This window comes from Callospermophilus lateralis, chromosome 1 (genome assembly GCF_048772815.1).
Source record: "Callospermophilus lateralis isolate mCalLat2 chromosome 1, mCalLat2.hap1, whole genome shotgun sequence".
Lineage (NCBI taxonomy): Eukaryota > Metazoa > Chordata > Mammalia > Rodentia > Sciuridae > Callospermophilus > Callospermophilus lateralis.
In genome coordinates this window covers 54,982,043-55,006,898 of record NC_135305.1, presented here as the reverse complement: position 1 = coordinate 55,006,898, position 24,856 = coordinate 54,982,043, and the positions used below count along the sequence as shown (strand labels likewise).

At 35.3% G+C, this 24,856-nt stretch overlaps 1 protein-coding gene across 4 annotated transcripts in view; it reads right to left on the bottom strand.

Moving 5' to 3' along the window:
• Nampt (nicotinamide phosphoribosyltransferase) overlaps nucleotides 1-23,086 on the bottom strand; it is a 41,875-nt gene extending 18,789 nt beyond the window's left edge. For 2 of the 4 annotated variants that reach the window (XM_077110579.1, XM_076834648.2), the window contains exons 1-6: nucleotides 22,879-23,083; nucleotides 14,076-14,232; nucleotides 12,459-12,562; nucleotides 10,455-10,583; nucleotides 5,189-5,347; nucleotides 4,572-4,708 (exon numbers count right to left, since the gene is read on the bottom strand). In XM_077110579.1, the coding sequence (XP_076966694.1) occupies nucleotides 4,572-4,708; nucleotides 5,189-5,347; nucleotides 10,455-10,583; nucleotides 12,459-12,562; nucleotides 14,076-14,232; nucleotides 22,879-22,935 (743 nt within the window). In that variant the 5' untranslated portion in view covers nucleotides 22,936-23,083. Of the gene's footprint in view, nucleotides 1-4,571; nucleotides 4,709-5,188; nucleotides 5,348-10,454; nucleotides 10,584-12,458; nucleotides 12,563-14,075; nucleotides 14,233-22,878 lie in introns of all 4 variants that reach the window. The other 2 variants (XM_076834657.2, XM_076834639.2) reach the window with 2 other exon arrangements.
• Nucleotides 23,087-24,856: the final 1,770 nt, after the last annotated feature.

Below are 24,856 nucleotides of genomic sequence, written 5' to 3'. Positions count from 1 at the left end.
CTCCCTGTGTCAAACTCTCAAAGGGTTAAAAAATAACCTAGTGTTGAGGGTTTCCAAAACTTGTACAGTAGTCCATGTTTTTCTCCTGGCTCCAGATCTACTTTTTTAGGTAGGAGGTTGAGTATCTTCATCTCTTCACCCCAGATGTGTCTAATGGCCCCCTCTGCACAAACCCTTCATTATACCTCCTCTTCTAAAGTCAGTACTTCTCTGTAGAGATTGTAAATATTTGCTGTTGGTTTCATGAATTCTACCCATCCAATTACCCCAAATTTCATGCATCAAATTAAAATCAACCCTTTTTCCAAAGTTGACAGGGAAAAGTCATGTGACTGAATTATTTCTGTCTGGATTCTCATACTCTTTAAGAAAATATATTATAATGTTAATAGTAATGCTGAGTTCTCTTAAGGTTATTTTGATGTTTTTACTTTTGATGAACTTCTGATGCTGGAGATACAATATCTTAGTTTCTCCTTTTGTTTGGTTGGATGAAGGTAACAAAGAACAGAGAGATAAATGACTTGCCCAAGGCCACCCACTGTCAGCTGTAAGGTCACTTATGGTTTACCAACTTTCAGTCCAGTGCTCTTTTCACTGTACTGTTGTTTAAAAGATATTTCTATTTAAGAATAGCTGAACTATTCCTACATATCAAGAAGTCAAATACAGTAAGCATTATTAGTGGTGCCTCTATACTAATAATGACCATAATATAGAACTGGATTTTCACTCTGTGCTTGTTACAGTGTCCGTTTCACTTTAACACAAATGCCCTAAAGTAGATATTATATTTATTTTCAGATCTATGGTATATTTATGATGTTATTACTATGAAAACAAAATCACCAGCGAAGAGTCTACTATATGATTACTACATTAAAAATTTAAAAGATGTATGCACATGTAAGTTCAAATAAAAATATTCTAACCCACTGCGTGTGCTGGCATCGCCTGTAATCCCAGCAGCTCTGAAGGCTGAGGCAGGAGGTTGGAGAGTTTAAAGCCAGCCTCAGCAACAGTGAGGCGCTAAGCAACTCAGTGAGACCTGGTCTCTAAATAAAATACAAAATAGGGCTGGGGATGTGGCTCAGTGGTTCATTCCCCTGAGTTCAATCCCTGGTACCGCCCCCTACCAATACTCTTTAAACCTAAAACTATCGATTAACAACATCCTTAATTTCCAATTTATTAGTCCTTGAAACATATATGAAAGTGTGCAACAAGCTTCTACTAATATAGCAATGTTCAAAAATGTTGGCTGAATCAACTCTCTACTAAACTTCAACTCATATCACCAAGTTTTAGCAATTTTATCTCTTGAGCACTGCTTATGTTTACCTACTTCTTTTCAGTCATTTAGCCACCTGGTTCTGGATCTCATCTCCTCAAGACTGTTTCCTATAAAGCTTAGCTTCTGGTTTTTCAAGTATATAGGAAATCCTGCTTTCAAAATAATTTCCTAAAGTATGTCTCTGATAACATTGTTTCTTTGCTCAAAACCTTCAGGGACTATTCTCATTAAAAAAAGGCCTATTCAGCTCCTTAGCCCATTTATTGATTGGGTTGTTTGTGTTTTTTGGTGTTAAGTTTTTTGAGTTCTTTATGCATCCTAGAGATTAATGCTCTGTCTGACGTGTGTGTGGCAAAAATTTGCTCCCAAAATATAGATTCTCTTTTCATCTCATTGTTTCTTTCTTTTGCTGAGAAGAAGCTTTTTAATTTGATACCATCCCATTTATTAATTCTTGATTTTATTTCTTGTGCTTTAGGAATCTTGTTAAGGAAGAAGGGGCGTAATCTGATGTGATATAGATTTGGGCCTACTTTTTGCTCTATTAGGCGCAGGCTTTCTGGACTAATTCCTAGGTCCTTGATCCATTTTGAGTTGAGTTTTGTGCATAGTGAGAGATAGGGGTTTATTTTCATTTTGTTGTATATGGATTTCCAGTTCTCCCAGCACCATTTGTTGAAGAGCCTATCTATTCTCCAATGTATGTTTTGGCACTTTTGTCTAATACAAGATAAATGTATTTATATGTGTTTGTCTCTGTATCTTCTATTCTGTACCATTGCTCTACATGTCTATTTTGGTGGCAATACCATGCCTTTTTTGTTACTATAGCTTTGTAGTAGTTTAAGATCTGGTATTGTGATGTCTCTGGCTTCACTCTGCTTGCTAAGGATTGCTTTGACTATTCTGGATCTCTTATTTTTCCAAATGAATTTCATGATTGCTTTTTCCATTTCTATAAGGAATGATGTTGGGTTTTAATTAATAAATGGGAGGGACTCAAACTAAAAAGCTTCTTCTTAGCAAAAGAAACAATCAATGAGGTGAAGAGAGAGCCTACATTTTGGGAGCAAATTTTTGTTACACGTAAGTCAGAGCATTAATCTCCAGGATACATAAAGAACTCAAAAAACTTAACGCCAAAAAAACAAAACAAAACAAACAAACAAATAAACAACAAAAAAAAAAACAACAAAAAAAAACCCAATCAATAAATGGGCTAAGGAGCTAAATAGACATTTCTCAAAAGAAGATATACATTAGATCAACAAATATATGAAAAAATGTTCAACATCTCTAGTAATTAGAAAAATGCATCAAAATTACTTTTAAGATTTCATCTCATGCCAGTCAGAATGGCAGTTATCAAGAATACAGACAACAATAAATGTTGGCGAGAAATGTGGGGGAAAAGGCACACTCATACATTGCTGGTGGGACAGAAAATTGGTGCAACCAATCTGGAAAGCAGTATGGAGTTTCCTTAGAAAACTTGGAATGGGACCACCATTTGACCCAGTTACCTTACTCCTCGGTCTATACCCAAAGGACTTAAAATCATACTATAGTAACGCAGCCACATCAATGTTCATAGCAGCACAATTCACAATAGCTAAACTGTGGAAACAATCTAGATGCCCCTCAATAGATGAATGGATAAAGAAACTGTGGTATATACACACAATGGAATAATACTCAACAATAAAAAAGAATAAAATCATGGCATTTACAGGTAAATGGATGGAGCTGGAGAATATCATGCTAGTGAAGTAAGCCAATTCTCTCCCCGCTAAAAAAAGCCAAATATTCTCTCTAAAAAGTGAATGCTGATCCATAATGGGGAAGGGGGAGGCATGGGAAAAATGGGGAACTGTGTTTAGGCAAAGGGGAGAAGGTGGAGAGGGTGCATGGGGGCAGGAAAGATGGTAGAAGTTGATGGACATCATTACCCTAGGTACATCACTGCATGTATGGTGTGATGTTACGTCGTGTACAACCACTTAAATGAAAAGTTGTGCTGCTACTGTGTACAATAAATCAAAATGCATTTTGCTGTCATACATACTTAATTAAAATAAATAAATTAATTGTAAAAAGGCCTAATTAAGGATAAACTAGTATGATGTGCACACAGTTAACATTCAATGTCAAAATGAATTTGAAGGCTCTTATGAACTTTAATCTATTTTCAATCTACTCTATGTTCTCTGAAAAATCTGTTTCAGCCTTTACTTCCTGAACACATCTATGCTCTCCTCTCAAATGACTAGGTTTGACACATAGTAAACAATGTCTCCCTCAAATTTTATAACTCCTTCAAGAATCAAGATCTCACCTCTTTTTAAAAGCCATTTTGATCCACCAGTGATCCTACCTCTCTTTGCCTTGCACTGCAATAGCACCTTAACTGTACCTCTTTAGTAGAACTATTTAACCAACACAGCAGACTTTAACTAGTGTACTTTATTTATCCTAAGGATACGGTCAGATTTTTTTTTTTCTTTCTGTCATAGCACTCAGCAGACTGCTCTGCACATGAAAGCTGACCAGTTATGCATTAGATAATAAATAACTATTAAAAAAATAAAATAAAGCTCATTCTAAACTCACTGCTAGTTTTAGCACCCTGTAATTTTCAAGTACTAGTAGAACTTAATAAACATTTCCAAATTATTAAATAATTGTTATAAATACCCCTGAAATACATTTTAAGATCTCCATTTATTTTTAATAAAGTTAATTCTATGATTAGAGCAGCAGTAGCCCAGATTATAATTTCTTCCTGGTTTCACTAGAGATGGTTTGAGAGCAAAAAAGCGTAAAAAGAATGTGAATACTCTTCCTTTCATCAAAAGGGCTTCCTTGCTCATCTACAGTTGAAGTTACTGAATCCGTATGGCAATTGCAAGGGCAAAGATAAGGTAAAAAAGAGTGATCAGGAATTTACAATTCTTGACTTCATTTAGTGAAGAAAATCTGTATATGGAATTACAGCAAATGAAAAATATCCCTTACATAAAACTTATGTGGCAATATAAGTATTGGAAAAAAGATCTTAAATTGTTTTACTAGGGTGGTTAAAAGTTCTGAATCTCCCTGATACTAATCTTTATAGAAAGTATAAACACTGAATTATTATTGCTTATATTAATGAAGGTTTACTATAATGCCATATTCTTTAATTAAGCAGAATATCATTGAGTTACAAATACCAAACTAAAAAAAAATTAGTTTTAGAAAACAAAAGTTAAATGGTAGGATGAAAACAAAATTTTACCTGTGTTCTGCAGCTGGAACAGAATAGCCTGGGACAGGATCTTTTGTTCCATAATATTTTTTAATTAGTGCAATTCCTGCTACTGTATCTGTTCCTTTGAAGTTAACCAAATGAGCAGAAGCTCCTATGCCAGCAGTCTGGAAAATCAATGATAAACCAAAAATTCAAAAAGAAAACCCATATTTAACATAGCCCATGTTTAGCATAGCTCCTAAGGGAATTACTGTCTTTAGCTATTTTAAACAGATAATACAAAGATTCTGTTTTTCCTAAACATTTAAGGATTCAACTTTTACCTTCTCAAAAAGACCTATTTATTATTGCCCCACCTTCACTTCCCATCATTCTTCATTCCTCTATCCTGTCTTGTGCTTCTCTATAGCATTATTTGACATGTGATGTATTTATTATATCTGTATGTCCATCCATCCTTCCATCAAATATATCAAGGACTAGGACACTTGTTAGAAGATAAAATAGCACATGTTGTGTTGACTGAATCTTTGGAATTTTAAAAGGTGGTCTATACTAATCCTACTAACATCCAGAAAAGTTTATAGTGGTACTCTACCAGACAATCTACATTTTATCAAATAAGATTTATTTCAGTTTCTTACCTCTTGGGAAGAGACTCCTCTGTAGCCAAAATCATGTAACTTGTATTCCAGACCATCTAAGTTACCAGAAGTTTCTAACAAATATTTGGCCAATATTTTCTTCTGCTCTCTAGAATTTGTGGCCACTGTGATTGGATACCAGGACTGCACAAGAATAGTCTGTTGGAACAAAAATTAACCATAAATATTTAGACATAAAAAATACAGGGTTCTTCCTGAGGAAAATCCTAGCTTTCTCTGGAGGAATGTTCTGGACTTCCACACTATCAGGAATATCAATTAAACATTTCAATTAAACAGTAGAATGCCTACCATGTGCATTTCAGATATAATACAAAGCTCAGCTCTCAAATCAGCAGCAAAGAAGATAAATGCACCAAGCCCTTAATAGTAGAGAACTTCAAGTTACCAAGTTTTTGTATCCAGAACTCCAAAGAAGCAAATATTTTGAAAGACCATGGTGAAGGACCAATTTTCAATCTGTTATGGACTGATAGTTTTATAAGGTACACTCATACCCAGATGTCAAGCAATGTCAAATTATTGTAAAGTTTCTATACATGCTTATTTTTTATTTCTGCATTTAATGTAGGCCTGCAACAAACAGGTCATGAACTAGTACTGGTTTACAGACTATAACTTGAATAGTATCAGTTTAAAGAAGTTACTCTAGGTGGTACAGTATTTAAGTTTCTCTGGATGTAATATGACTTCTGGTAGTTCATGTACATGAGACACTGAGTTTAGCACTAGAAAATTCTATTTACTATGTTGTGTTTTATATATTCTTAAGCTTTTGTTAAAATTTATTATAAGAAGCTACATAAAACATTTCTGCATATGCTATACAACTGCAAGGTCACTGACTTATTTTGTAATATAGTGACTATAGGTTCTCAAATTAGGAAGTAGAAGAATTGCTAGGTTCCTACTCTTTGGTAAGAACTGTTCCTCGGTTTCTTCTTGTTTCTTAGCTGTCAAGAAACACCAAACAAAGTCTGATGCTTAATCACAGCAATAACATTAATTACTTTGGGTAGGGAATTACTTCTTTCCCATTCTAGGATAATTTCTATTTTTATCATATAAACCTGATAGCATGTTATTTGAAGAAGCTATTTTAGAAAGAGCTGCTAAAATGACAATGCCTAAGCTGAACCAAAAAAATACTTAATTTCTTAAAATTTTACAAAATAAACTTTTAAATACCAGCTAAGTGATCCATAAATAAGTAAAAACAACAAAATTTCATATTAGACCTGTCAATTTAGTCATTAACAAGTAAAATGTAGTATCAGGCTTGGTTAAATACAGCACTTGCAGCTCTTCTCCTAAAGAAATAGTCTATTTCCTCGTCCCTAGATTCAAATCAATATGCCTTTGACCAAAAGAATGTAGCAAAAGTCATGTTGTGTGACTTCCAAGAACCTGTTAGGAAGTTTTGAAATTTCTACTCTTGCACTTTGAACTATCCTGCTGTGAAGCAGCCTAGGTTATGGAGGCCTAGTAATGTTCAGCGTTCTGTGCTAAGGCCCCACACATAGGAGTGAGGCAATTTAGAATGCCCAGCTAATGCAGGTACGTAAGTCCAAGCAAGACTACCAGAGGACCATCCAGTGAATCACAGAATCACTGCAAACAATATTTTATTATGCCAGTGTGTTCTGGGGTAGTTTGTATCACAACAGAAAGCTGATGCAACTCCTAACTTAGATCAATCACCTCTAATCTCTGACCATTCTGTTCTTGAAATTCCTTTTTTGATTCCACTGCCAGTGCCTGCGAGTCTTCTACCTCTAAACTTTGGTCTCTGTGATTTATTCTTCATATTGCCTCTGGTTATCTATCATTCTAAAGCAAGCTTTATTTATGTTGACTCACTCTAAAAAAAAAAAAAAAAAAAAACAAACTTTAATGGCATTCTACTTCCTGTAGGGAAGAAAAGCCAATTCTATAGAATTAATGTTTTCTATTATCTTGCAGTGTTTACCATCTAAAAGTTTATCTTCTACTATACTTTTTACCTTTACAATGCAGCCCTCAATGGACTGTGTGTTCTAAAAACATTGGTCCATGCCCTCAACTCTTCTTCACACTTATTTAATAAGCTTTTAAAGGTACCCCCCCACACACACATTTCATGATTCCTTAGCAAAATTACCTATTTTTCTGGTACTACCTCAGCATTACTTCTTCATATTAGTGGTTAGTTAAGAATGAATTACCTAAAAATGCCATTAATAAGACATATCTTACTCTTAATTTGGGTCCAGCAATTTTTTTTTTTTTTTTTGGCACATAGCTGGTACTTAATTGATATTCATTTGTTGAATTTAATTCAGTCAACTCTCATTTTTATTCAACTCAGATATCACAATATTATCTAGGAGTATGAGAAAAATATAAAACACAATGTGAAAAAAACTCTAGTTGAGTTATAAAGGTAGAAGATTGACCTTACCCCTCGAAAAATGCCAGGGAAGGAGAGAAATAACTATCAGACACAGTGATCCTTCACATCACCATTTCCTTTCCATAGTCCAACAAAATCAGCTTAAATTATACTCTTAATAAAATCACTCCCCTTTTAAAAAGATCACTGTAGGTGTAAGCAAGGGAAAAAAAGGCAAGTTAGTTTGGGTTAATCCGAGGTCTAATGAAGTAGGCCTTGTTGGAACTTAGCAATGTGCCCACAAATCAAGATTAAAATTTTTAGCTGAAAATGAAGATTAAGGTAAATGAACCTATAAATTTCCTTTCAGAGTGTTCACTGTAATGTCATTGTGCAGGATAAGAACTTTGCAGAGTAAAAAATGGTGTGGTACAGAACAAAGACGGCACCTTCACTGTTCAGTTGTCTGCCCACCTCTCAGGCCTATTTCCCCAGCTATAAAATGATGACATTTCATCACTGTTTATCATTTTAAAATCTTTTTTTTTCTTTTAATACCAGAAAGATATGGTTTTGTTTTTTGGTAGGCGAGAGGAGTAAATTTAGCCCAATGTGCTTGCCCCTCTGCCCCTTATATGCCTGAGACACTTTGCAGAACTCCTAGGTATGCTTAAGTTTATTTTGAAATCAGATTAGAGGATTCAGCACCAATACTGAAACTAATCAAGCAATTCAGCAATTTTAGTGTATTTTTTAATTCAGTATAGTATTATCAGGTGAATAACAATCAATGAATAGTTATTAATAACCTAGAACATGCATCAGGAAAGGGAAAAGAAAGACTACTTGGTAATATTGTTCAAAATGTTTTAAACCTGGGACATCAAGTTTATTGGGACTGGTAACAGATTTCAAATACCAAATGGTAAAAGGGAGTTAGAGATTGATAAGAATAGGATGAATTTCCTCTATCCTCACACAAAACAAAACACCTCACAAAGGATGTAAACTGACTACGAAGAAGTCTGTTCTGGAGATAGAACATTCAGAGTAAACTTAAAAAAAAAAAGGGGGGGTGCTATCAGAAACTACAAGGAATAAAATTAGACCATAATTCTTGTGCCTTAGATAAACATATCTGCCTAGGACTCAAATTATTTAAAATAACATACATTAAAGGTAAACTCAATACAAATTGTTTCAGATTATAAGCAACTAAAAGCTATGGTCTACATATACTTCTTGGCCAAAATTTAAAAGTCCTATGTTGGATTTATGTTTAATAATTTATTTTATTAAAATGATATATGTATTTGTTAACAAACTATCACTCTAATATGACTGATATAAACCTTTTTACTTTATGGTTTTCTAACAAAAGTACCCCAAATAATAATAGTTATTAAACATTTCTTTTTAATGTATTTTTCACTTTCAGAAGAGGATAAAGGAAACTGTACATGAAGAATGGTAGAATGGTAACTAAATCATTACTTTTATAAGTACTTGCTTAGGGAAGTTCAACTAGACATAGGAACAGTATGAAATCCTCATTCAGAAAAACTAAAAAGAAAAGAAAATGTTTACCCACAGATGATGAATTTTCTTCTTGCCTGGGATCCTTGGGCTTTTAAAGCAGAATGCTAGTCTAGATGATATATTTCAGAACTCTTCTACTCTGACAGTTCAGTGGCATGATGTGCGTGAGAAAGGCCCTGGGTTTGATGCCCAGTCCTACCTCCACAAAAATGAATGAATGAATGAATGAATCCCCAACAACAAAAACTCATCAAAAAACCCTGTTCTCCTAATAATACTATTCCTTCAAAATCAAAATTTGCCAGTATAAAACTAGTAAGATACTCTCTCTTTTCACAGTTAATTCTAAGTTTTAACATACAACCTATTAAAACCTTTACTGAATTAATTGTACACTTTACTATTATTGACCTGTAATGAGTTTATGGTCTGTCAAGATTCTAACAGTGTTTTAACTTGGTCAAAAATGTTATTTCAAAACATTTCAAACATATTCTTAGATTTCTTGCTTTTCCAAAGTTTTTTCAGTCTTTAAAAGTGAACTTCAAATATATTATTTTACATCATAACCAATTATTTTAATCAATAAAATTATTAGTTAGTTTTAACAATGAAGTAAACATCTTTCAGTAAGGAGGTATTTCTGTATTTACTTGCTACAGTATTTCCTCTTATAGATAAAATTCGTATTAAAATGTTATGAAACTAAATAGATTACCATTATCATAACAGTGACTATGTGAAAACATATGACTACTTAGATATATATGCAAAGAAAACAAAAAAGCTTTATAATGTAGACTAATATCCCATAATGTGCCTGTCTCTTAGTTTTGGAAATTAAACCATATGAATAGTGAATCTTGCTTGTGTTATTAAATGAGAAGCTGAGAAATATCAAATAGTAGACTCTAGTACCTAAACATCAGAGAATATAAAATAATTATTAAAAGCTAAAATAAAATTCCACTAGTCTGAATGGAACAGAATATCCATAAAATGTATTATGTACCTTTGCTAATTTTCCAACTTTGCTCTACTATACGTTTATAATTACAACTAAAAAAATGGAAGCTAATTGAACTTTAAAAATAATAATTATCCGATTTTATTTACATAAAATCTTAGAACATTAGAATTCAATGGAAAGAACCTTAGAGAGCATTTAACCCAACTGTCATTTTATAGATGAGGAAACTGAGGCCTGGAAGAGTTACTGAACTGTAGAAAATTATATAACTTTATTAGTAGCAAATTCTCAACTAGAATCAGTTCAATAATAGTAACCTTCAATTATTATTAAATAAGAATTTTTAAAAAACAAAAACAATTCACCTCAATCCAATTTGTAAGCCAGTAGCACTCTGGATCAGTGTTTTCCACTGTGAAAAGAACGTTTCCTCTGGGAATGACAGACCCTTCAGGAACAGCCTTTACTTCTATTGGAAGATGCCCATCGTACTTCTGGTAGGAAACAACAATGCATTCATTCATTCAACAGACGATGCTCAACTGCCCATTTTATTAATGTTCTTTACATTTTACAGAAGCTAAATTCATTGTCATGGAAACAGCAATCACAGATGCTATTATATTGTTAAACCTACCACTAAAAGAGGTAGATAATTCCAAACTAATCAAAACCAGTTTTCCCCCTACTTGTTCAGAAAACAAACAAACAAAAAGGATGAGTTAATTTTTCTAACATTTGAAAAATATTCTAAGAACACTAATTTTATTCTGTATAGGTCATTTCCATAATATAAAGGCTAAAGACAAAGATAAAATAAAGGATTGCTATGAAGGATAAAAGAAAGTGGAGAGAAGAAAGGAGTAGAGAGGATGAGAGAGAAAGGAAGGAGGCAGATTCCTACAAAAGAACCTTAAATAAATTCTTTCTTCTGATAGTAGACCTGAAATCATGAGATAGCCAATCTCAGCACTTGGTGATCAATACCCACATGTGACTTAAGGAACTTCTTACTACTATAATAATTCCCTTCAAATTAGGATGAAAGTTAGTCCGCTATGTAATATGTTACTAGGTATTTAAATGCACACCTCCCCAGCTTTATGCTCAAGGCTGTGGTTAACTTTTGGCTAGGAAGTCATGTTATTTCAAAAAGCCTAATAATTTATGTGATTTGGAACAAGGTAATTGAATATGTGTGTAAGAGAATATTCGTAACGAGAATATTCTGCATGATGCAGCATGAAAGTACTCTCCCTTACAAATCCTGCCTTGGATTCAAAAGCAAATGGAAGACCTAGGGCAAGTCACTCAACAGCTCTAGGTCTCAGACTCTTTTGTAAAATGGGGCTAGACAAGATACTTTCTAGAGAATCTATGATTCTCTAAGATTTCCTGAACACATAACACAGCAATGATGCACCACTCTGGAAGTTACAATAATAAGCACAGGACCTAATTGATTGCTGTGTTTTATTCTCACAACATATCTTACAAAGGGAAATGAGGCAAGTGCAGCCCAAAGACTTTATTGACCTTATTTAAGATATGCAGCACAGTGTGCTTCCCTAACTTTTTCATAGGTACATAATTACCTAAGAGTAAAACTCAGTATTTTAATATAGGAATGAAAGTTAAAGTGATTATTGTGTTTGACAGTCTATATAATGTAAGAAAACTTTAATTTTTGAGACGTAAATTAACACAACATTGTGAGATGCTAATAGATTCTATTCCCAGACTATCTGTATAATACAGAAACCATCAGAAGACATTCAGCTCTTATGATTCAATTCCCATTTCTTGGCATTTCAGAAGTTTAAGCAATAAATTTAAACACACTAGACATTATTTAAAGTACAATAAAGAATAAAAACTAACTTAGTGGATCTATACTAAAACATTCTAACTTCAGTGAGGGAAATGTCCCAGAATTATTATGTAGTGATAGACTTAGGGCATCTATTTTCAGTCAAAAAACAGAATGAAATTTTAAAATTCCCAAATAGCCATGTCTTTTCTTAATTATTAATTTATTTTCACAAATAATTACATGTTCTTAGGTATATTTTCAAGAATGGATCAAAGTACCTTTCCAAAAAAACTTGTTATTTAAATTATAATTCATTTATATAATAAATTACCTAGACCTACTATAGATCATGTGCTAATGATTTACATGGAGGTAGAAAAATCAAAATGTTAGAGGAGTATATTTTAACAAGAATGTCCAATACAGCAATTATATTCAGATTGCAAGCAGAAAAGAACTATAATTACAGTCTAACTTTCTATTAAAATTCCTTCACAAGAAATTTTGAACTAAATACAAAACAAAAACAGATCAAAACACAAAACCACTTTTTTACCTCAAGAATGTAGTTCCAACCCTTTTCATTAAAGACATCATCTTGGAAATGTTCTTTGTATACCTCTTTGGCTTCCTGGATTTTCTCTTTGGTCACTACTTTACCTAAAAGGATACACATGTTCTATTTATATTTCTAAACACATTCTGTGAGTTGCTGAATTGTCATAGCATTAATGTCTTCAGTTATTTCACCCATTCCATGGGTTAAAACAAATAGCAACAAGTTAAATGACTCATGTAGAGTCAACAGCAATCAGAAAAGAAACTTGTACTTCTAATCACTCACTCTAAGCATAAAGATTAATTTATTTTAAAAGCAGATACACAATAGAAAAAATTATTACTTATACTATTTTTTTAAAAAATCACAATAAGTTAACTATTATTTTAGATACTCTTTGAGATGATTCAAACATTTTTTATGTTTTCCAGCAGAACATTCTCACTTTATTCATAAAGAATGTGATATCTTCAGGACCAGTAACCTAGTAAATTTTGCCCACCCCTGTGTACATTTATTCTTTTGGCTAATAATAGCAGAGTACCTACTTAGAGGATGATTGTGAGCTAAAAAAGACATAGAACAATTTATAATAATGCTGGTCTAGAGCATGCAATCAATACATTTTGCTTAACCATATATAATATCTTAAAAAGTTTTAAAGCTATAGAGCTCAATTGAGTATATCATTGATCTTTGGAAGCTATAAAGTTAACTAGTAAACTCATTTAATATACCTTGGGCAACCTTGCCACAAAGAAGTACTTCTGATATCTAGCTAGATTTTCAATAGCATAGCACATCTGAACTGTCTGATCTTAAAATAACCAAGAAAATGGAAAAGACTTATCATTTGTATAAAACTAAACTTAACCTATATTCAATTTTAAAATTATTTTTATTATAAAATTTGCAAGATGTATAATGTCTTTGGGAATTGTTTTCTCCCTAGAAATATGATTATAAAATAGATTAGAAATAACTTTTCAAATAGTAAAGCACAGAAATTCTTGGGGGATTTCCTGGTTTTAAAATGCATTTGAAAACAAGTCCACAATTATAGGTAGTTTTGAGAAATAAGTCTTGAAGGTAAAACTGAGTAGTATAATTCTAGTTATAATTGCTATCATAATTCAAAATGAGTTTCTAAGTCAATAAATTCTATACTTTGAATTAATGACTAAAGACTATTAGCAGACCAGATTAGCTTTTCAACATTACTTTTCAAATTTTATTCCAAAACTTATTGGTTTCAGAAAACCTTTCTCATACTGAGGACACCATACAGAAAACCTTTCTCATACTGAGGATACCAAGCATAAACGCCAAATTCTAAGATATAATGCATTCAAATTAACAGATTAAAAAAAAAAAAAGATTCTAAACAGACCCTAAATACTTAAAAGTAATTAAGGATTGGGGATATAGCTCAGAAGTAAAGCACTTGCCTAGCATGTACATGCCCTGGGTTCAATCCCCAGCACCACAAAACAAAAATAAAGTAATTAAATATCAAAATTAGACTATTAAAATTACTTCAAATATTATAACAATATAGAAAAAACATGAAGTTACATAAAAGCAATATTTTAAATGTACTAGGAAAAGTAGTACCTTTTAAGTACTTATTAAGAATGTACTGCAACCCATAAAATACTGTTTCCTCGTATTTCACCTTCCTTACTTTGGAGTTTTCAGTCTTCTTTTCACGGCATTCAAAGTAGGAATAAACTTTACTTGTATTGGGTGGGTACTGTTTATAGTGAGTAACCTATATAAAGAAAAACACTTTAGTTAGAAAACACCAGAAAAGGGCTGGGCATGTAGGCTGCATGGTAAATGTTGGCCTAGCATATGTGAGGCCTTGGGTTCAATTCCCAGCTCCACCAAAACAAGATGAAACCATTAGAAGAATAGAACATAAGTCATAACAGAAAAGGCTTGAGGTTATTTCAAAACCTGAGAAACTACTTGTTATTGATCAGCTTCTTTTCCTGGCCATATGGAATTAAAAATAAGTATTTTAATAGTTCAGTATCTTAAAATCAAAACCAAAAGAGACTACCAAATTTTATAAACAACAAGACTGAACTCAAGTAGGTAGAAGGCTTCTAAATTGGAAAAGGATTTCAATTGGTCTTGAGGAACAGTCAACCATTCATTCAGAAAACAGAAACAGCTTCCTGGGGAGCAATCATACAAAGTAATGAATTGAAACTTAGCAATTGGACACATAATGTATTTATTTGTATTCCTTATCTGAAGCACTTGGGACCAGAACTACTTCTCAAATATTTATATATAATTATGAGATCTTTTAGACAGAAACAAAGTCTTAACATAAAATTCATTTGGATTTTATATATATCTCATATAGTACACCCATGTTTTGAGTGCAACCTGTCACATGAGGTCAGGTGTGACCTTTTATCTTTGTGATATGTTTGTGCTCAAAAGTTTTGGATTTTGCAGCTATTAAGAATACAAACAACAATAAATGTTGGCAAGGATGTGAGGAAAAAGGCACACTCATATATTGCTGGGGTGGGACTGCAAATTGGTGCAACCAATCTGGAAAGCAGTATGGAGATTCCTTGGAAAATTTGGAATGGAACCATCATTTGACCCAGCTGTCCCACTCCTCGATTTATACTCAAAGGACTTAAAAACAGCATACTACAGTGACACAGTCATATCAATGTTTATAATATTCACACACACACACAATTCACAATAGCTAAATTGTGAAACCAACCTAGTTGCCCTTCAATAGATAAATGGATAAAGAAACTGAGGTACATATATGCAATGGAATGTTACTCAGCATTAAAAGAAAATAAAATCATGGCATTTGCAGGTAATTAGATGGAGCTGGAGATATCATGCTAAATAAAGCAAGCCACCAAAAACCAAAGGCCAAATGTTTTCTCTCTAGGTGAATGCTGATCCGTAATGGGGGAGGGGGTGTGGGTGCGGGGAAAGCATGGGAAGAATGGAGGAGCTTTAGATAGGGGAGGGGGCCTGTGGATAGGAAAGATGGTGGAATGAGATGGATGTCATTACCCTAAGTACATGTATGAAGACATGAATGGTGTGACTCTACTTTGCATACAATCAGAGAAAAAAATTATGCTCTATATGTGTACTGTGAATTGAAATGCATTCGCTGTCATGTATAACAAATTATAATAATAAATGAATAAATAAATAAAAATATGAAGAGGTTTCAGCACAAATTCCTAAGAATCTGAAAAATTGTCTGCTTTTGTTTAAAGAAAATAAAAAGTAAAAGTGTCATAATTTGAGTTTTATTTCAGTTTTCTCCACATTAAAACATGTTACTAATAAAAACAAAATAAGGGGAAGAATAACATATATATTTGCCTGGTTGAAAGAAAGGAATCATAAAGCTTTAAAGTTTATGGTATAAGGTGAATCATGACAATAATGGAATAAATCTTTGTGGACTAAATTTTACAGATGACCACTGTAAACAGAAACTATTTTCTTGTTTAGTTCTGGTCTCAAGTTTAGGAAAGCCAACGTTTTCTTTGACTGCACAGCTCAATCTCAGTAAATCTTGGCTCTATCCTAAAGATAGCTTAGCACAAGCATTCCAAAATGAATGCATGTTCATGGTCACTTTCTGAATGGCAATCCTCTGTTCCCTCTCCAATGAAGCATACTTACAGTTTCCCTTCTGTTGCATACAGGCAATCTTGGGTTCAAATCTTTATAATAATGTGATCTGAGAGCTTAGGTTCTTCAGGAGACTAAGAACCCTGTTTTGCTCAGCTATCAGAGATATCTGATATCTGGGCTTCAGCAATACTTAAATGTACATGTTTGGGCTTTTTAAGGTCACAACCTAGGGAATGTTATCACTGTCAGTTTAAGTAGTTAAGTGCGAAAGCTAATACAGAACTCACAGCAATTAAATCAAATTTCAAAATGAGATAAATATATTTATAAGTGATATTTCAGAAATAAATACTGTAAGATCATTACCTCAACTACTTAAAAAACACAGATCAGAAAAACCTCCATCTAAAAATATACCCAAGGTTATGTAAAAATGAAATGTACAGTTTACAATCTAATAACTCCAACTCTTTTAGTGGAGGTTAAGTAGGGAGACAGAAGAAAAGTCACTCATGATGAAGTCAAATTTGAAAACAAGGTCTAGATCACATAGTGCAAGTATATAAAAGTCAGATTCACAGGTAAGATTTCTCAAAAGTCTGACCTTCTTTACAGTTCAGATATTTAACAATGCATCTTACAACAGATTTAAAAGCATTACAAGGAGCTGGGGTTGTGGCTCAGTGGTAGAGCCCTCACCTCGCATGTGTGAGACCCTGGGTTCAATTCTCAACACCACATATAAAAATAAACAAGTGAAATAAAGATGTTGTGTCCAACTACAACTAAAAAAAAAATTTTTTTTTAAAAAAAAGCATTACAAGACTAATTATTTGCCTCTTCTGAGAAAGGAAGACAATGGAAATGTCTTTGAATACTCCATCAGGATCTAAAATTATACTAAAAATTTTCCATCAGACAAATACAGTTCTGGACAATAATTACTTATGTTTATAATTTTGAAGTCTTAAATTAGGCTTACTCACCTTTACTTAAGTATGAAAACAAATTATCACTTAAAATACAAAATTAGTTTCTAGTCTGCTTAGTCATAAATAAAGTATATTCTAAAATCTTAGAGAATTTATGAAAACTGTTTCAGCGAATAGAGGTAAAGAATTTAAACTGTTTAGGCAAAGTCACAAACGAAAGTATTATTTACTATTAACTGTCTGCTAACACCTTAAAAGTCTGTAGACTACAGAGCATGTTTAGATATATTTATATGGTATATATACATTGTTTAAAGTGAAAAAAATTTAAGCAGAGTTTCTTAGTAAATATTCAAAGAATTCAATCAGTAGATGGCAACTCTTTGTTTTGCTAATTTACTGTCCTCTTTATTTTCTGCTAAACTGGACACTCTGAACATCATCAGAAAATGGGATGATATGACATAAATCAAGAAATAGTTATAAACAGTTAATACGTTCATAAATATATACCCAGGACCTACTATGTATCAGGCATTACTTTGTTTCAGATGCAGAGGACTGGCAAGTAAAACAGACATGGTACTAATTCTCACAGGGTTAATGAAGGCTTAACTGGGGGGAAGAGAAAAATAATATATAAACAATAATTTCAGATCAAGATGGATGCTATGAAAAAGAAGAGAGAATGATGAGCTAGGGAGACTTGGTTAGTCTTCTCTGAGGTGACATGAGCAAGGCCTAAGTGACAGACAGAAAATGCTTTAGTGTGAGGGACAGAACAGAAGGCAGACCAGTGTGGTGGGTTCTTAGAGTATGGTAAGATCAGAGGTAGGCAGACATAGAGATAAGATCATTGGCTAAATAGGGTACCACAAGGAGTTTTGATTTTAAATTAAGCTGGGGTGAATATGATCTAGTTCACATTTTAAATTTTTGATGTTGGGGATTGAACACAGGGCCTTGTCCATGCTAAGTACATGTTCTACTATTGAATTGTATCACCAGCCTGTGATTCAAATTTTAAAAGAATCAATCAGCTTGGTGGTGCATGGAGAATGGATTACAGGATGCTCAGAGTGAAAACAGGAGTTAAGAGACTACTGCCCAATGCTAGACTACTTGAAAGAAGTGAACCAGTATTTTTGGAGGGAAAAAAGAGAACTAGGCTGAGGGGCTGGATATGGAAAATAATGGTAGGGAAGAATTAAAGATGCTTTTTAGTTTTTTTGGTTAAGCAAGTAGGTTAATAATGGCACCATTCATTGAGACAGGGAAGACAAGACTGGGGGAATGGGTGGAGTAATTGAGAGCTCAGTTTTATATATTAAGTAATACAAACAAGAAGTTTCACAGTATTCAGAAATAAAGTGAACACAAAAGGAAGCTCCTAAATCATGTTAACTTTTTAGTACTACTTTAACTTCTATCACTAGAGAAGGTTCTACAGTAAATATAAAATTCTTCACTATATATAGACAAAGAGAAAATATCTGATAATGTCCTCAGCCAACCTTACCATTAACAAAAGTTTCCTAAACTGGCATGGTCCTCCTGCAGGTAATAGAATGCCACTTATACAATAATACATGTATGGTAAATACAGACACACAGGAAAATGTAGCTTTTCAACAGAACTTAATTTCAGTTATGTGACTGATTTACCTAATGAAAGTTAAGCTTCTAAAAATTATTAAACTAGATAATAACAACTGATCTTATTTCAATGCCTAGAACAAGGTTCTAACCCTATATAAAAAGCGGCAGCTTTTTCCACTATGAAGTGCTGGCCAATCAACTAAAAAAAAAAAAAATATATATATATATATATATATATATATATATATATATATATATATATATATTCTCAAGGTTATATATCCTTGTTCCAAGTATGACAGTTGAAAAAAAATATGAGGCATATTTAAGATGCATACAATCTTTCTGAGAGATGTAATTTTATCTAGATGTTTCTCTAAATGTCTCATGATGTTGATGTCTTTCTATAAGATGTTATTCCAAGATCTTTCCTTCCACAATAGGATCTCATGGCCAAAGGCAATGACTACTAACCTAATTTTCATACTTTTATTTTTGAGAGGACATAACAAAGAACAATCATTAAGATAAATAAACAAATAAATATACACATAAAAGCAGAAGAGGTAACATAGCCAAGGTCACAGAGCAAGTTATGTTGTTATACAACAACCTGAATGTATCAGAAAAGGATCTACTAGCCCCACACTGGTCAGGACTTTGTGCTTCTCCAAACTGAATGTGCTTGCCAGGCACAGTGGCTCATGTCTGTAATCCCACAGGCTCAGGAGGCTGAGGCAGGAAGATCACAAGTGTGAGGTCAACCTCAGCAACTTAGCAAGACCCTGTCTCAACAGACAAGATCTTCCATTAATATGCTCCAAAAAAATAAATAAAAAGGGCTGTGAATATAACCCAGTAGTAAAGTGCCTCTGAGTTCAATCTCCAGAACCAAAACAAAACAAACGAATTAAAAAAAACTAATATGCCCTAAATAGCAAAAGTCATAAACAATTCTTCTTTTCAGTATTATTTAGGACCACTCAAGTCCTGGAAATCTGTCTGTTGCCCCTGAAAATAATTCATTGCTCTTCAGCTATGAAGCACTAACCACTTCTAAGTATGGCTTAAGAATTTGGGGGTTAAATTATTTGGGGGAAAGAGAGAAATTCCAAAGATGTCTATGTATGATCATTATATTGCTTCTCTTAAACCTCCTGGTGCAAAATTTTTAATCACTTTTACCTCCTTTGCCACTCCTTCAAATCAAATTTCATCAGTTCATAAAGGAGGACATCAGCTGTTTGTACTTTCTTAAGCTTTTATGAAATTATTACTGACCAATTTATCTACTATAAAGTAAACCCCTATTTATATGATTTTTGTTGCCCAATTTTCCTTATAACTTATAAAACTTATTGGGAAATTTGAAATATATGCAAAATGTCACAAATATCTATATGGATCCACAACAAGAATGCACAGGTAGTCCCTAGGGTACAAATTGAAGCAGCTGCCCCCTCCACATGAGGCTCAGGCTGCCAAGTGCGTTATTATGCCAGCACTTTAGTATCAGTTCAGAAGCAGTTAGACAGAGGCAACTATGAAAAATAGGAACATCTCAGAGGATGACACTAGGAAGAACTAACTTGCCTATATGGTAATTCTCATCTCTCTCCAAATCTTTTTCTCAAAAAAAGCTCAAACTTCTAAGATTTGTTAATTCAGTCATTAGAGGAAATAAAATATTCCTTCCTGAATTCTTATTTATTCATCACTATAAATAAAACAGCTCTTGAAAAATTCTCTGAATTTCCAAATTTAATAAATGAACAGTTGAAAATGTGCTCAGTTCTAGATTAACAGCTTATAAATGATCTTCTGAGAAGCAAGCTACATTGGACAGCACATTTTATAACCAATGTGAGATGTGATTTAAAGTGTACAACGCCTAAGGATTAGTTTTGTGTACTATCTGTCTTTTCCAACTACAGTACAACTGACAAGCTCTTCCATTAATTTGCTACAGGAAAAATGTTCAGAAATGTTAAAACTATTTTTTGCTGTGGTTTGTTACTAGCAATTATATACACCAGGAGTGGGATTAAACCAGAAAAGCAACTAGGGAAAAAAAAAAAAAAAATCAACATATTTCGCTGTCCTCATCAACACTTCTAGCTACTTAGTTCCCTACTTTAATTGGCCAAAAGTTTTTAAGAAACTGATATGGACACATAACATTCTTACACAATTTCCAAATAAAAGTTTTATTACTTTTAACCTCATTATTATTATTTCTTTCTCTTCTTTACCTAAGGTAAAAAGGTTAAATAAAATAGAAAACAGGCTACAGGGACCACTAAAAACCTAATTTTAAGGAAAATGAAACTTACAGACTAATTGTTACTGTGGAACACACAATCTGTTTTAGTATACTGCTGTAACCCTTGGTATAAAACAAATCAATCTGGATCCTCTTGAGGGATTTCTTGGGGGGAAAAAAGTGAAAGCTAGTACTAAGGTGAAAATCTTCTGGAAAGACTTCATATAAGACAGGGAATAAGATATACCAGCTTGACTTGAAAATGGACAGGAATGAAATTTATTAAATGAGTGCAAATTTTAATAGTGTAGATAAGTATGACTTGGCAGGAGATTAGAAAGCTTCAAGGTAATTCACTATTCTAATTAAACGTATTCCAGAAAATTGATGTTAAACCAGTTTTACATTCTTCATATATAATGCCTAGAAGAACAGCACTCCCTTTTGTTTTTAGGCTAGACTTAACTTCCATGAACATTTCTCATTTACAATCCAATCACTGCATAAGCCAAAACACAACAAAAAATCTGAAAATTATTTTAAAGATTTAGTTAAGGCAATATTCTACAAAACCATTAATGAGACATTTCTAAAATCACTACTCAGGATACCATAAACATTACATTTGAACTGAGAGAACAGAAGCAGGTTTTAGTGTCAAGTAAAGGACCATACTTGATATTATAATGGTCACGCAATAGTGTAGATTTCCACTTTAAAATTTCATTTGAAAGATCACAGTGTTGAATCTTGGCTCTGTTTAAAGGAAAATATACCTAAGTACTATTAACATAATCATAAAGCAACTGCAAAGAAATGGACAAAACAGAACTTAAGCAAAATGGAATTCTCTAAAAAACACTCTTCCAATATTGGAGTATTAAAAACAAAAAGGAAACAAAAACATGAAAGTATAATGCTTCATCATTACATTCCAACCCCCCATGGTAAAAGGTAAATACTAAAATTTAAAACTAAAATTATTTTGTCTGGTCTGACATCTCACCTTTTAGGTGTTTTTGCTAATAAAAGTTGGCCAAAGTATAGTCCAGTTTATTTGACATAATTTGAAAACTAAGAGAAAGAGTATTTGCTAGATTTTCCCCTAGTTTCTCCTTTGCTAATGTGTGTGAGTTTCAAATAAAATTAATGGGACAGTTACACATGCAAGTGTCCAATAAGCATACGAAGCAATGTTGTGTCATTTCCCTCTCTACAAGTTCTCCAGTGTTAAAACTCCAGTTCCTCTACCTCCTCGTGTTTCACTTTCCTTTTCACAGAAATCCTAGTGACCTCAAAGGTGTAAGAGCACATTGGCTTCTGCCACAAGGGATCAGGAGTGATCACTAGGTGCAAAGGAGTTTGAAACGCAGCCCAGTGGAGTAGGATGGGGGAGAATCCAGCAAGGCTACCGGGCACAAACATGTGTCCTCCGCACAGGAGCCGAAGGGTCAGGAACGTGGCTGCTTCAGCGACCCTAGCAGGACCTCTCCCACCTCTTATTCAGGAAAAGGACATACCTGCCCAGCAAGGGGTGAGCGCGCGGGATCGACTCGGCAGGGAAAAGCCCTCTCCTCCCTCCACCGCTGTGCTCCAGAGGCCGTTACCCAACTGATCCGGTCCTCGGGCGAACCCTCGTCCAGGCCAACCCAGCCCGGGGCCAAGAGGCCCGCTCCAGAAGAGGTTGTGGGCGCCCGCACACCGGCGGGCTCCCCGGGAGCCCCGAAGCCCGGCGCCCCGACCCCGGCCGCGCCCCCCCACCGCACAGCCCCAGGCCCCGCCTCCTGCCGTCCATCCCTCCATCCCTCCTCGACCCACCTCCACTCCACTGCGGCTCCAGCTCCACCTGCCCCAACCCGCGGCCGCCGCCGCGCCTTCCCGCGGGGCCGCCTCGCGCTGTGCCCCCAGACCCGGCCGCCGCAGTCTAGCGCTCGTCCCTGACGCGCCCCCAGTCCTCCCCTGCCCCCGCCCCGAACTGCACCTTGTAGGAGTCGGTGGCCAGGAGGATGTTGAACTCGGCTTCTGCCGCAGCATTCATCTCGGGCCGGAGTAGAGGGGGCGCGCGCCGCGAGCTCCCCGGCGCGGCTGCGAGGAAAGAGAAAAATGGGCTTCACCGCGCTCCGTTGCTTAAGTCACCGCTCGGTCTGAGGAGGAGGAGGGAAAGGGGGAGGACAGATCGTGGGGAGGGGCCAGGGAAGGGCGGGACGGGAGTCGTGACGCGGCGGGGGCGGGGGCGACGGCGGCCGTGGCTCACACGTTAGGGTCGGCGATGTCCAGCGGCCTCCTAACTCGGTTCCCCGCCCCGCCCACCCCGGGGGACGAGCGGGGGTGGGCCGCGGGGCGCTGCTGCGCGTGCGCAGGGCGCAGGGGGCGGGGCGGCGGGGAGGACGTGAGGCACGCGCTCTTCCTCGGAGACGCCCGACCCGGGAAGCTTGAGCGGCCTGCCGCCTGGGCGCGTGACCTGGGCCCTCGCCTCGGTTTCATTTCTCGGCCAGCGAGGAGGGGCGGGACCTGGGGGGCGTTCCCAGCCTCGCCCCTCTTGCAGGGAGCCAATTCGCCCGCGCCAGTTGGGATTTTCCTGCCCCTCTACCCAGTCCAGGCGGGTTCTCCGAGTCCACCTGAAGCCCTAAGGGCCTCCCACTGCTCCCGCCTGGACTCCGCACGCGCTCAGTTACCTTTGTCTCCCTCTTGGGTTAAGGATGAGGCTCTTGGCCCCATCCTTCCTTACCCTCCTAGCCCTCTGTTTAGAATCCGAGGAGCTGCGGTGACGAATGAGGTCTGAGGGTCCTTTAATTTGACGCGTGGACTCCGCTTTCGTCTACTCTGGTGACTGAGGTCTTAGATCCTTTGAAGGATGCCTTGACTTTCCTGGAGAAAATTGCCCATTTCGTAAGGCGGAGGTTGAATACAGCCTTCACAGCTTTTGAAGGGACATGGTCTAATTGAATCTAATATTGCCGGGAAGTAAAAGGCAGCCAGCCACGGCTTTGATAGGGTGCGAAACTGACTTTTTATTATCCTTATACTTGTTAAATCCTGGAAAACGAGTTTGCGACCCCCAAATAAAGAAATGAGATGACGTCTCATGACTTCACTGAAATACCATAAGACCGCCCACTTACTTCTTATTCATAGTTGCATTTTGACATAACATTAGTATTCCCCTTGCATGTTCATGTTCGTTTAAAAAAAAGTTTCTGCGATTTAGGTTTACAAGATATAAGTACAGAAAAGCAATTTAATGAAAATCAATAGCAGAAGTCTCATCCCCCCGCCCCCGCAGAGGGGGAGGAACTTGTGAATTGGAAGATATGTCTCAGGGAAACTAGGAATATGGTTGATATTGTTTCAAATCAAAGCCTTTAGGTCCAGACTATGTCTTGAAGTCAACACACATCCTTGCCTTTATCCATATAGTTAGGTAGAAAATAGGGCAAAGATCATGGAATTGAGAGAGATCTTCAGGCACTTACCATGGTAGTAAATACTGCAAATATATTTCGAATTATTTTCAGCAATAAGATTTAAAACGAGGTTTCCTTTTTTTCCTTGTTAATTTGTTTGACCCCATGTTTACTGGGGACAGTTATTTAATTTTTTTGTTATTAATGCTTTATTGTTAAAAACAAAATCTGAATTCTCTGCTGGGGAATTAATTTTTAAAAAAATTGTAATCTAGGTAATTTTTTAGAAACTTGAATTGGGGAGATTTTGTTAGATTAGGCAGTGTATTTCAAAGAAAGAAAAAGATCCTTTAGCCTCTCTTAATTTGGTGTTTTTTGTTTTTTTTTTCTTCATTCACTTAAAATTTACATAACCTACTTTACTTACAGGACAAATTCTTATTTGTTGAGTTTTCTGGAATCCATGTATTTACAACTGACCATTGTTCTATGCTGTTTTATGCAGAAAAAAAATAGGATTCTGATTACAAAGTGGGCTTTGTTTATGGTAGTACT